General features: G+C 34.4%; 2 protein-coding genes and 1 long non-coding RNA gene across 3 annotated transcripts; 1 reads left to right on the top strand and 2 right to left on the bottom strand.

Annotated features, from left to right (window-relative positions):
* Positions 1-1,542: 1,542 nt before the first annotated feature.
* Positions 1,543-2,642, bottom strand: LOC9311094 (BTB/POZ domain-containing protein At1g01640). Its single transcript, XM_002872906.2, has 3 exons — positions 2,593-2,642; positions 2,287-2,449; positions 1,543-2,191 (listed from the first exon to the last, which is right to left on the bottom strand). The coding sequence occupies exons 2-3, from the start codon at positions 2,431-2,433 to the stop codon at positions 1,712-1,714; spliced, it is 627 nt and encodes a 208-aa protein (XP_002872952.1). The 5' UTR covers positions 2,434-2,449; positions 2,593-2,642; the 3' UTR covers positions 1,543-1,711.
* A 2,800-nt stretch (positions 2,643-5,442) lies between these two features.
* On the bottom strand, positions 5,443-6,207 carry LOC110227587. The gene is made up of 2 exons (XR_002331290.1): positions 5,913-6,207; positions 5,443-5,843 (listed from the first exon to the last, which is right to left on the bottom strand). It is a non-coding gene; the product is annotated as an uncharacterized LOC110227587 (long non-coding RNA).
* A 146-nt stretch (positions 6,208-6,353) lies between these two features.
* On the top strand, positions 6,354-10,797 carry LOC9311093. Its single transcript, XM_021022174.1, has 7 exons — positions 6,354-6,927; positions 7,375-7,558; positions 7,648-7,718; positions 7,812-9,165; positions 9,246-9,376; positions 9,477-9,663; positions 9,751-10,797. Exons 2-7 carry the CDS (start codon positions 7,423-7,425, stop codon positions 10,344-10,346), a joined length of 2,475 nt encoding a protein of 824 aa, XP_020877833.1. The 5' UTR covers positions 6,354-6,927; positions 7,375-7,422; the 3' UTR covers positions 10,347-10,797.
* Positions 10,798-12,378: the final 1,581 nt, after the last annotated feature.

Here is a 12,378-nt window from a genome sequence, read left to right as displayed (position 1 = left end):
AGAAAAATATGTTTTACGTTGACAAAAAAAAACAGTGTTATGTACTGATGAAAGATATATAAATTACACAAATGTAGAAATGATAGGGACATTCTATCAACCAGCCACTTCTTTTGTTTTTTTCACTTTTTGCTTAGTTATCTTTTTATTATGTTGCCTGAAATTTACAAGCCTCGCATGACAAAAGGGAAATTTTATATATAAAAAAAATGATGTCTTGCTTTTATATTGTTCACTAATGTAAGGGTATTTTCGTCTCATCAAGTCATCACTACCATAAAAGAGTGGTAGTTTTGAGGAGTTTTCAGAAATGTGGTATTTTTGTATATAGACCCACCAAATTGTGGTAGATCTGATAAATTTCCCATGACAAAATCAGGTCTCTAATTTTTCTTATATAAAAATATTTATAATTCGTTGTGGACTGAATAAAAATGGTATGCAAGTAAATAAATAAAATTGTGAATTTAGTTTCCATTTTGGGGTTCTAACATGTAAAGGTTTGAGCAGCTGAGAGATGAGTTTTGCTTCTCTGTGATCTCACTTGCTTCGTTTACCAACGAACACTAGTTCTTATCCTCAAATTTTTCCAATTTCAAAATAATAATGGTAGTACTATATTTTGTTTTTATTTCCATAGGTACGGTCTTGTGAAAAAGACATAAATTAAGAAAAGTTAATGTGAAATCTTACGTATTCATTTTCGAAACGTAACCACAATGCACAGTCACATACCGTCCAGCCAACATATGTTCGACACGTGGAAGAAATAGAAGTAAACTTGTTGAACATGTGTATTGTTTTATTGGGCCGGTCCCGACCAAGGCCGCATTTGTCTTTAATATGCGATGGACCATATTGCATGTTTGACTAAGTATTATAATAACACATTATTAACAATGATGACATTAATAATAAGTTTTGATTGTTTGAGAAATTTAAAATTTATTTGTGATTTTAATAATATTCACGTTTTTGGTAATGGTAAAAGTATAGTTTAATGAATGTTACATGTATGTGGAGAAATATTCGAAAAGATATCGAATTTTGGAAACGTGAATAGTTGTTGAGTAATAATGTAACGAACAATATAAATATAATGTTTGATTTTTATTCCAGACACCTCAATCTTCAGTTTCTTCACCCTCTCAACTATTCATCAACAATTATCAGCGACAGGTTAAGAGATACTGATAATATATAGGTATAATAAGGATTTGATTAATAAACGGCAAACAGTTAATAAAGAAATACGATGATCTGATATACAGATGCAATATATGTACTAATTGTGAAATTTGTAATACTAGTCGGCTCAATAATATTATAGGGCAACAAAAACATTTTGGCCTGTAGTTTATTATTTTCTTTTTTAAAAAAACTGGGTACTGAAAATTATTTTGAGCCCTTAAACTAAATGTGTTATCAAAATGTCTGGCCCCTTTTAGTGTATATTTGAAAAGTGTGCCCTGGGCCTTTTGCCTACCTTTGACCCGTTTGGTTAGTAACTAGTAAAGTTTCGTCTATTTTAGAAAAGCCTTGTGATCTTCAAGCACGTAAAGCTTGAATATAGCGATTATTACAAGCAATAGCTTTGGATTCATTATTTGATTACATAGGCCCAAAAAAAAGAAAAACACCCGCACACATTAAATAATCTAATTTCTAATGCTAATCAGAAAATTGAGTTAAAGAAAACCGACCAATGGCTTTACTTAAACCGATGATGTTGTCTGCAGTAGACTACGTAGGATTGCAATTTGTTCAAACAAGTTCGTGTGATCTCCAAGCTTAGCTGAGGGTTCTCATGTGCAAACGATTCAAATCTTTTGGAAAAAATCATGTGTATGTTTCTTGAGGCTAAAACTAGTAGCGCAGCTTCCTTGAGATGGGTGTCGGCAGGGATAGTCGAGAGTTCGAGGACGTCGAGAATGTTGTCAAAGCTGAGATTCATTGAAGAGATCAAAAGATCTCTGCAAATATCTTGGAGATACTGAATGTCATACTTGTCAGCAGCTAGATAGAGAGCTCGAATGTGTTTGTTGTCAGGGCTCAAGGTTCCGCTGTAGAAGAATTCAAGGAGTGACTTGAGTTCTTCGTAGCTCAGATCAGGGATAATGATTGATTTCTCTGGTGCAACTTTGCATTCATCAGACTCCAACATGTTTCTAAACACTTTTGATTTCACTGCCTGTCGTGTACATCAAGAAAGAAAAAAGATAATTAGTTATACTACTATATATAATAGTCCAAATAAGTGATATATATAGTTCGAAAAGATTTTACCAAAACAGCTTTGTGGGAAGGAATTCCAGAACTATTGTCACCAGGTTTGACGATAATATCAGGATGTATGGCTTCTTTCAATGCCATAACATGCTCACTGAGGAATCCTACTCTATCGATTTTCCTTCTTTTGGTGTTATCTGCCATGTTTTCTTCTCTCCTCCTGTCAATACAACTTGATCAAGTTAGAATCATACATTCATCAAAACCCTAATTAATAAAACCCTAGAATTGTATAGTACTACCAAGCCACTCAACGATTAGAAATAATCAAGCAAGCATGCAAGAATTCAAAGGAATACACACCTAAAAGACCTAGACGATATGGAGAAGAAACCGATAATGACTTGGCACTTTACAGAGAAAAGATCTCAAGAGGCATATATATATATATATATATATATATAGCTGCAGTTAGGTGGAATTAAGAACCTTTTTTCCAAATCCTTTTCGGATATACATATCAAATTTCACTATATTGGCATTATCACTATCAGATCCCGCATGATTATAGGGACTCTGCAAACTAATTAACGTAACTGTGTGAGAAATATATTCTCCACAATATATATATATCTGTTGTATTTTCTATTTAGGAGTCAAGATATATTCTTCTGTTTAGGAGTCAAGATATATCCTCTGTTCAGTCTCCTTTTTTTCTGGATTTAATTTACCTTGGGGTATCATTTTTATATATTTTTCTAAAACATTAAAAAATAGACCCAAAACAACGCCTTTAATTTGCATTTTTGACATGCGCTTTAATACTGAATTTTCACCCATGGTTTAGTGATATATATATCTGGTTTTGTCAACAACTCTACTTTGTTTTTCTTCATTTTCTCCATCTATTTGATCTACCAGACTCTTAAGCTGTAATTTCAGCAGTTAATGTGGTTTTTATGTTACCGCATGACACTACAACTTGCCTCAGCAGCAAGCAAGGTCTAGCGGCTAGCTAAGGTGTCCTAATGCAAAGAACACATTCTATTTCCAAAACCAAATTGTCTACAAACTAAGCAGTCGCTAACAGCAAATGTGGGATGTTGGAAGAGAGTGAAATCAGAACAGAGCACCTTGAAGAAGAGAGCGGTAAGCAAGCAAGACGAATTTGAAGTGTCTCATGTGCAGGTATGGTAATTGGTTCAATTTTCCCATATACATATATCAACTATAATTAAAAAGGAATACATGTTTTTTTTACCTTGTTGTTACATGCAGTCAGAACAATGCAGTGTAGCCATAGTCTCATAGACTCAGATGAAAATACACATGGAGGTTTCTCATGCTCGCTTGAAGTAATACTATGTAGTATACCAGTATGTATAATACATTTCATACTCTCTCCAAATAGGCTTTTGTTAATTTGTTTTAAACAGGCTTTTGTCGGAGAGAGTTAGGCTTTGGACTGGAACCAATTTGGAAACGACACATGTATCTTCCGGTTATTTCTGAAAGGCCCCGCTCCATTCTTTTTCTTTGGTTTTCACACGCATACTTTCATTTATATCAAAATAAATTCATTTTTAAAAGCACGAAAAAGAAGAGAGATTACTTTAGTATAAAAATCATCGTTATAAGTAACCTCAAATATCTAAATAAAGATGTTCACTTTCGATTAGATCCTTATTTCCAAGTCATTCCAGGTAGCCATTTTTATGTATTACTATGCATATGGGATTCTCTTTAAAGCATAGCTAACAAGAATAAATTAGGGTACTAATTAAAAACTTTTGTCATCTTTCGTAAAAGTAACGTCACTGGTTTAGAAAATTCTTTACCCATATATTTTTTTTTAATTACGCCCAACATTATGATTAAGGCTACTATAATGTTGCTTATCCGTCTGGTAAAACAACTCATCCATTGCCCTTTTTCGGCAATTAAACAAAATTTAACATTGGTTAGATTTGCTTTTGGCCTAACCCTATTTTAAGAAAAAAACAATTACAGTGAAAGAAGAAATTTCATGTGTTATCGTCCTTGAGATTTGTAAAGCAGTCAGCAAGATTGTCCTATCAAGTTGCTTCATGATGAATTTAACCTTATAAAAAATTAAAAGTTTCGATGGTTTTTGATGTAAACATTTAGAAGTTGCTCAAAAAAAAAAAAAGCGAGTGAAACATCTAGATAAAATCCATTGACCCAAGTTACCTAACTAGTTATGGTAGTCATGATTCTCAACTACTATTATTATCACACCCATTCCGAAAGTTCAATAGATATCAACTAAGAAATCATGTCAAAGGTACAACTGCAATATTTAATTATTTAGCATTTATAGTTCTGTTTGTGATATTTTGGATTTTTAAAAATCTATCACTTGCAAAAATGATTTACATACGTTGGTTTTAGTTTTGAGCCGACCATGCATGTACTGCAAGGTCCAAAAGTTATTGGTTACCAAAAATATTTTACAAAATTGTATAAGATCTAAAACCAAATTGGAAATGGTATAAGTTTTTGTGATATTTATACGGTTTATTTAGTGGAAAAGGTGCTCACAGTGTCTCTAACTTCCATAGTGAATTAGTGGGAGCAAGTTTATGTCGTCAATATCTATTTTGTCGGTCGTAAGTTCCAACCTCAAAAAAACAATGCCACGTTTGTATCAATTTCTGAATCTTATTTAATATTTTGTACACGTTTGTACGCGTGCTATTGATTGGTAAGTGGAATAATTCTGTGTGTTGTGTATGTATATACTATATATACTATGGTCCCTGACTGAATGAAGTTGCTTGAAGAAAACTCAATAGAAGTAACTGAGCATGGTCAAGCTAAGATATATTCGATTAAATCTTGACATAACAAATGGTTTCGACTTCTGCTATGCCACGGATGAATCAGACAATGCTAGCTAATTATTTCTGTTGTACCATAAAGTGCTTGACTTTATCAGCAAACCCCACATAACATTTTGCTTAACCGAAACTTTAAGTACGAGTTCTAATTTTCAATTATGCTCTGTTTGATTAGATTGATACTACTCCTATAAAGTTCTATTTGATATATAGCTCTTTTAAGTATTTGATCATATTGTTTTTGTGCGATTCAAATTCGAGTTGAGATAGAGAATCTTGACGTGACCTTACGAGCAATTGTGATAGTGTTCGTGGTGATCGATAGATGCGCACGAGTCACAACAAAAGTATTAAAAAACTCTATCGACGGTTGAAACAAGAGCTCTAATTAATGTTTTGGTTACACTCGGTTTTGGGATATGGTTTAGAAAAGCACAACTCTTCTTTAGGAGAATGACAAGACATAAAACGTCGTCGTTACCTATTGATTGATGACTTGGTCAATGAAAATAATCGCATTTGGTGTAATCTCAAATATTACGTGTTCTCCATTTTCCATAACCAGCCAAGCAAAACCACCAATGACCAATTACGTCTCTCCTCTTTGGACTCATTCTTATTATTTATCTATCCGCACCTTCTATTTTCTAATAGTTACACTATGACCCCTAACCTTTTACTTTTATCCACTCAAGGCCCTTTTTTTTTCTTCTCCCTGCACGAGTTCAGGCTCGCAGACAACAATCCTCGTCACTGCCATGTCTCAAATTCAGAGCTTTGAGAAGAAAGAGAGAGAGAGAGAGATTAAGATCAATTATTTACCTGGTGAGGCTAATGATGAAGGCTGTTGAAAAAGTCTCTGTAAAATACTTTTCTTCTATGTAAAGCTTCTCTCTTTTAACTTTCTCTCTCCTCTCCTCTGTTGTAGAAGATGATGGGCCCATTTTCAAAGTATATTTTCCAACTGTGATTGTTCTCTTTTTCTTCTCCTGTGGAGGCTAGCTAAGGCCACGACGTTGTTGTCAAATTGGCATAAAGTTTTCCACTTTTTTTTTTTTTTTAACTTGATATTTTTCCTCCCATTTCTCTCTCACTTTTTTCTTTGCCTTTGCCCAATTTGAGAATCCTCCATGAAAACTAATGGTTTTGTCGGTCATTGATAGATAAGACACTTCAAAATTTAATATTTATCTCTCTCTTGTTTGTCAAAAGATGCCCACCAACAGAGGAAAGAAAAAAAATCTCTCTTTTTATTTGAATGTTGAACAGTAAGAAGAAGAAAGTTTTTGTATTTCTTCTCTAATTGGATTTGATTACTCTTTTATTCTGTTGGGTTGTTCATCAACTTTGGAAATTAAAGCTGCAATTTTTTTTATGATCAAAGCTTTTTCCTTTTTTTTTTTCCTCCTTTTGTTGATTTGATCGTGTATGATTACGGAAGCTTGGGGTTTTATCAGACAAAACCTGGAAAAGTTGTCAGATGAAACAATGTGGTTGGAGATTGGATCATCAAGATACGCTAACTTGTCCTCTGTTTTCAAGTTTATAAGATTCTGAAGCTATCATTTGCTTAATTATTCTTTCTCTCTCTCTCGCCTTGGCTTTAAAGAAATCTCAATTGTCTTCTTCTTCTACCGTTTTTTCCGGCGATCAAAGCTGGTTCACGAAAAAAGAAAGTTTTGGAACTACCTCTGCTGCAACTTGCATCACTTTTTTATTGGATTTTTTCTATGGCTTTGCTCAGACGTAAGCAAAGCAGATGAAATCTAGCTACAATCGCTGTTGCCCTTCAATGAAGTTTGGAATTTAAGGAATTCAGGAGAATCTAATCTAAGAGGTACTTTCCTCTGCTGTCTTTTTCCAGTAGGGAAATGTGTCTGATTTGCTCCATAAGTCTGTATCTCTCAAGCTTTGTGTTCTTCGTTGTCCTTAATTTTGACCTTATTAGTTGAAGAAGTAAGCTTAATTATATGATTGTAAAAGGAGTTTGCTTTTGAGAACTGGTAGAGGATCCTTTACTTCTTACTTCTTGTCTTAATTTATTTCTCAAGAATTCCATTGCAGTGTTTAGGAAGGATAATTCTTTCTTCTCTTTTTAAGTACGCCTAAGCGTGGAAAATTTTGGTCTTGTTCTCTTGTTGTTTGTTTCTCAAGGGTCTGAGATTGTTGTCCATAAGTAGAATTTACCGGAGTTGTAATTTCTACATCTGAAACTCATTATTGTACCGTTGTGTGTGGCGTGTCTCATAGTTTGCTGCTTAATAGTTTTCTTGTTCTTCTTCAGCATTTCTAAAGGGACAACGTTAGAGAAGGTTAGGAAGCATAGAAAGCCATGGCGAAGAAAACACAACGTCGTGCTGCTGCTCGACAGGAGAGGGAACAGTTAGGGTGCATGTGGGGATTTATGAATATGTTTAATTTCCGCCATGGACCACTGGCTCACAAGCTGCTTCTCGACCAAAAGCATGGTAACAACCTTCTCATGTCTCTGGCATCTTTGGTTTTGCATTAACCGTGGAAGACTTCTTTTGGCTAATAGTTATGTTGGTTGTTTCAGCTTCTGGAAATCCTAAGAACAATGAACTTAACAAGTCCAAATTCCGCGAAACGGATGCTCAAGAACCCAATGTAACCTTTAACCTTATTGGGATCATCCATAACTTGTTTCTGTCCTTAAAGTTTCATGTGGATTAATTTAGTTGTTCTTTGAACTGTTTAAAGGTTGGTGAAGAACGCAATATCACGATAACAATTATAAAGCCAAGTGTGAAGAAGCTCATAGCAGAAGAGTTGTCCATTGACAAGGAAATCAAGAAGCAGAGGGAGAGTGCTGAAGCAGGACAGTTGTCAGACTCTGAACTTGAAGGAAGAAGAAGGAAAAACCAGAGGAGAAAAAACAAGACACGCAAGAAAAGCTGCGATAATTTTAGCCATATAAACTTAGTTGACAGTGAAGAGCCTCAAGTTCAACGCAGAAATCATAGGTCTGCAAGGAGTGTTGACATTGATAATATGATTGAAGAGTTCTATTCTGAGATTCATCGCAGAAGTACAAGTCGTGCAAAGAATGACGAAGATTACAAAGAAAAACTGAGGGAGTTGGTCAAGTTTTTAATTAGTCAGAAGCTTTTACATGGGAACCGTCCCAGAGGAAATAGTGAAATCCTTACGTCTAAGGATTTGATGGAAGTGTTTCAAATCCTGGGATCGGATGAAGAATTGTTTCTCAAACTTCTGCAAGATCCAGAGATACTTGTGCCAAGGGAGAAGGGAGCAGAAAGCTTGAGCTTGTTTGAGTCGGAACAATCTTCTCTTGCTGATAAGAAATGGTCTAGCTTTTTCAGGAGGAAAGATGCACCACAAGAAGAATGTGAAGCTTCTGACCGGATTTTCATTCTGAAGCCAAGGTCAGCAAGCTTTTCAAGTCCGGACATAGGAAATAGTCGTGGTTCGTCACCTGATTCTCATCTGATGGGAAACAAATTGCAGAACGAGAGAAACAGTTCACATTTCTTTCTTTCTGAGATCAAGAGGAAGCTGAAACATGCAATCAAAAAAGAGCAACCGGCCGGGGGATTTGGGGAAGGGTTTCCGAAAACTAAAGATCATTTCTTTCTTGAGCGGATGGCAAGGCCTTCAACATCTCAGAAGAAATCTCATAATGAAGATGATAAAAAGCAAAGGGTATCCAACATTTACATAGAGGCCAAGAAACATCTGTCTGAGATGTTAAACAATGGAGATCTTGATTCGAAGTCAACGAGTAGACAGGTTCAAAGAAGCCTAGGGAGAATTCTCTCCTTTCCTGAGTACTTGTCTCCTCTAAACAGCCCGGGAAGAAGATGGGAAAAGATCTCAACTGCTCACAAGAAGTCTGCTTCAGCGGATTTCATAAATCTTGTGAACATCAAGAAAGAAACTCATGCGAGCCAACCAGAGGAAAATGCAGATATTCAGGTCTGCAATCTAAGCGAAAAACCTGACGATTCTATCCAACCAACGGCAACTGAACCTACTGAGAAAAGTGTTGACATTGAGGATGAAACTGCTAACGAAGATAAAATGTCTTCTGCAGGTAATAATATTTCTGTCTCATAGTAAGGCTCTGTGTTTTGAGAAAGCAATAATTAATTTTATAACCTGCCAATCTTCCAGGTTCTGCAGATGATGTTATGATTCCCAATGAGATAGATGTAGTTCCAGAGGAAGCAAGCTCTACTTTGATTGGTGACTTGTGCAAAGTTGAAGCTCATGATGAACAGAGAGACGGTATAATCTCAAAACAGGCAAGTCATTTTGATCCAACACTATGATAATATCTTTTCGTATGACCCCTTGAAATGGTGGAAGACTTAAATCGGTTTTGCTGCTTCATTTTTTCTACAGACCTCTCATGAAGAGAGCCAACCACCACTGTCTTCCTCTGTGGACTCACCATCTCACTGTTTAGCTAAAACTGAGGAGTGCAAATCAGCTATTACCGATTTTCCGGAGTGGTCAAGCCCAATATCAGTTCTTGAGCCACTCTTCGTTGAAGATGATATAAGCCCAGCAAAAATGCGATCTCAGTCTGGTATTTAAAAAGCAGATCCCAACATCTACTACTAGACTTGGATACTAGTACTCATTTCTTCATTATTGATTCATATTTACGACTCAGGTGAAGCAGAGGTGCAACCTTGGTGTATCCACTTCGATGAAAAAGATCCTGTAACTAAAAACCGAGAGAATTCTGTCACAAGTGACAAAGAATTGGTGTTTAAGTATGTAAAAGCTGTCTTGGACGCAGTAGACTCAGACTTCGAAGAGCTCTATCTGAAGGCGCAATTCTCTGACCAGCTTCTTGAACCGGCACTTATCAGCAATATACCGTTCTGTCCAAATCAGCTTTGCCCTGACCATGAGCTCCTCTTTGACTGCATCAATGAAGCTCTCATGGAGTTATGCTGTTGCCCACCTTGGGCTTCGTTTGTTACACCAAGAACCAGAGTCTTCTGTACCGTCAAAAGCATCATTCATGAGGTACAAGAAGCGGTTTACTGGCATCTCTTGCCATTGCCACTCCCTCACGCCTTGGATCAGATAGTTAGAAAAGATATGGCTAGAGCTGGAAACTGGTTAGACATCAGATGTGACATTGACTGCATTGGTTTTGAAACTAGTGAACTGATTCTCGACGAGTTACTCGAAGAGCTCACTCTCAACTCTCTGGTTCCACCTGAGTTGAAGACGGATGGGAGCATCCTTATTTTATAAGGGTCTTGAAAGCTGAAAACTCTTTTCTTAAAGACAAAGCCATTGTTGAGACAGCTGCAAGCTCTGAACATAGTCTCACTGTTACCATTGCTAATTTGTTAGCACAGAACCATGTAGATAATTTGTATTACTCAGACAATAACCTCACAGAGCTCCGGTCTGATCAGAAACTACTGAGAGGGAGAGGGAGGAAATAAGAACGTCCTTTCAAGACCAGACGAGAAACTGTTAGTGGTGGGGTCATCATAGAATCACTTTCAAAGACAGTCTTCTTCTTTTAGGATATAATTATATAGGATTTGATTTTATTTTAGTGTGTTTGTGTTTGTGTGAAGATGGAGAGATGTGATAGTGTTTGTTTTAAGTTGGTTTGTGTAACATTTTCGGAGTTTGACATAACAATGTATTATGGATTAGGAGTATGACAATTTAAAAGTTTTATTTTAGTTTATTTTTATTGATGAAAATAAAAGGATAGAAGATTGGTTGAGTTGATAACAAGACAATGGTAGAGATCAAAACTAGAAAAAGTGTTGTAAATTGTAATCTAACGTCGTTGATAACAGACACGATAAATATCAATGGAGTTTTTAGTAAGAGGAAAGAAACAGCCATAATACAAATCTGTAGAGATTTTTACTCAATGGAGAAATGAATTTTATGGATCATAATATATATTAAGTTTTGGATAATGTTTTGTAGTTGTTGCACTTTATGCCCTACTTAGTGAATAACATTTTCTTTGATGGGATATGGTTATGTGGACACAATAGATAGTACACCTGATAAAATGGATTTTAAGAAATTAACAAAACTGAATGAATTACATATATACAAACTAAGAAATAATAAAATGTATTGTTTTGTAAGAATTCATGAAAGTTTTATTCTTTTTAAATTAATATATTTATTTTAATAGTTAGTAAATTTTTTTTTTTTTTTTTTTTTGTAAGAACAATGTATAAAATGTAGATCATATAGTTCAAAAATCAACATGTCATTTCCATGTTCTTGTTTTAGTATATTATCCTTTGGTTACGTTATTTCTTTGATCATATAAATGCTTCTTGGGGGATGATTGTACAATTTAATGAGTTAGTCTCCGATCTAATACAACAAGTTGACAGATAATACAACAACTATTACCCTTTAAATTAGATTCATTGCTTCTTATTGCCTTCATTCTTTTTTATTACTCGATAAATACCCACGCTACGCGTAGGTTTTTGTTTTGAAAAAATTGCAGAAAGAAATATTATTATGGTTTTGTTGTTTTTATGTTCATTTTAATAAAGTTAGATCTGTTTTATATAGTTATAATTTGTATGATTAGATTCATCTTTGACTCGAAATATCAATTCTAATTTTTCATGTATAAATCTGATTATTTATATACCTACGATCCTAATCTTTCACTATCATGGATACATAAAACAACAACTATATGATAAATTGATACAATGGTATGTAGTTATGTTACTTACTAGATATTAACCCGCGGTACACCGCGGGTCTATAATTTTATTAAATAATAATAAAATTAATTTTTTTTAAGATGATCTATAGATATATGCTATTGTTTTGTTTGATTTAAATGTATGGTACACACGATATTTTATAACTAAAGATTTAAAATTTGAAGTTTTATTTGTTTTGTTAATATTATTTGTTTAGTTTTGTTTAGTGTTTAAGATTGTATAGTTATATTTTGATTGTTAATTATAGGATTTCACCTGTAGTATATCATACTGTATTAATATCGACCCCAAATCCGTCCGACCATATAACTCTGTCCCGTGAAATCTACATCATTTTGTCATTTTCCAATAAAATTCAAATATTTCTAATATTCGAAACTTCATTTAATATCGACCCAAAATTCATAATAGTATTTTGATTGTTATATCTAGGATTTCACCCGTAATATACCGTCCCGTATTAATATCTTTTGTAAATATTTATAATGTTTAAATTTCTTATAAATTATTATAAAATTCAACTATTTAATATTTGAAACTTTATAAAATTCCTA

This window comes from Arabidopsis lyrata (genome assembly GCF_000004255.2).
Source record: "Arabidopsis lyrata subsp. lyrata unplaced genomic scaffold ARALYscaffold_6, whole genome shotgun sequence".
Lineage (NCBI taxonomy): Eukaryota > Viridiplantae > Streptophyta > Magnoliopsida > Brassicales > Brassicaceae > Arabidopsis > Arabidopsis lyrata.
Note: the sequence above shows the minus strand (reverse complement) of the source record. Positions and strands in the feature narration are given on the sequence as shown.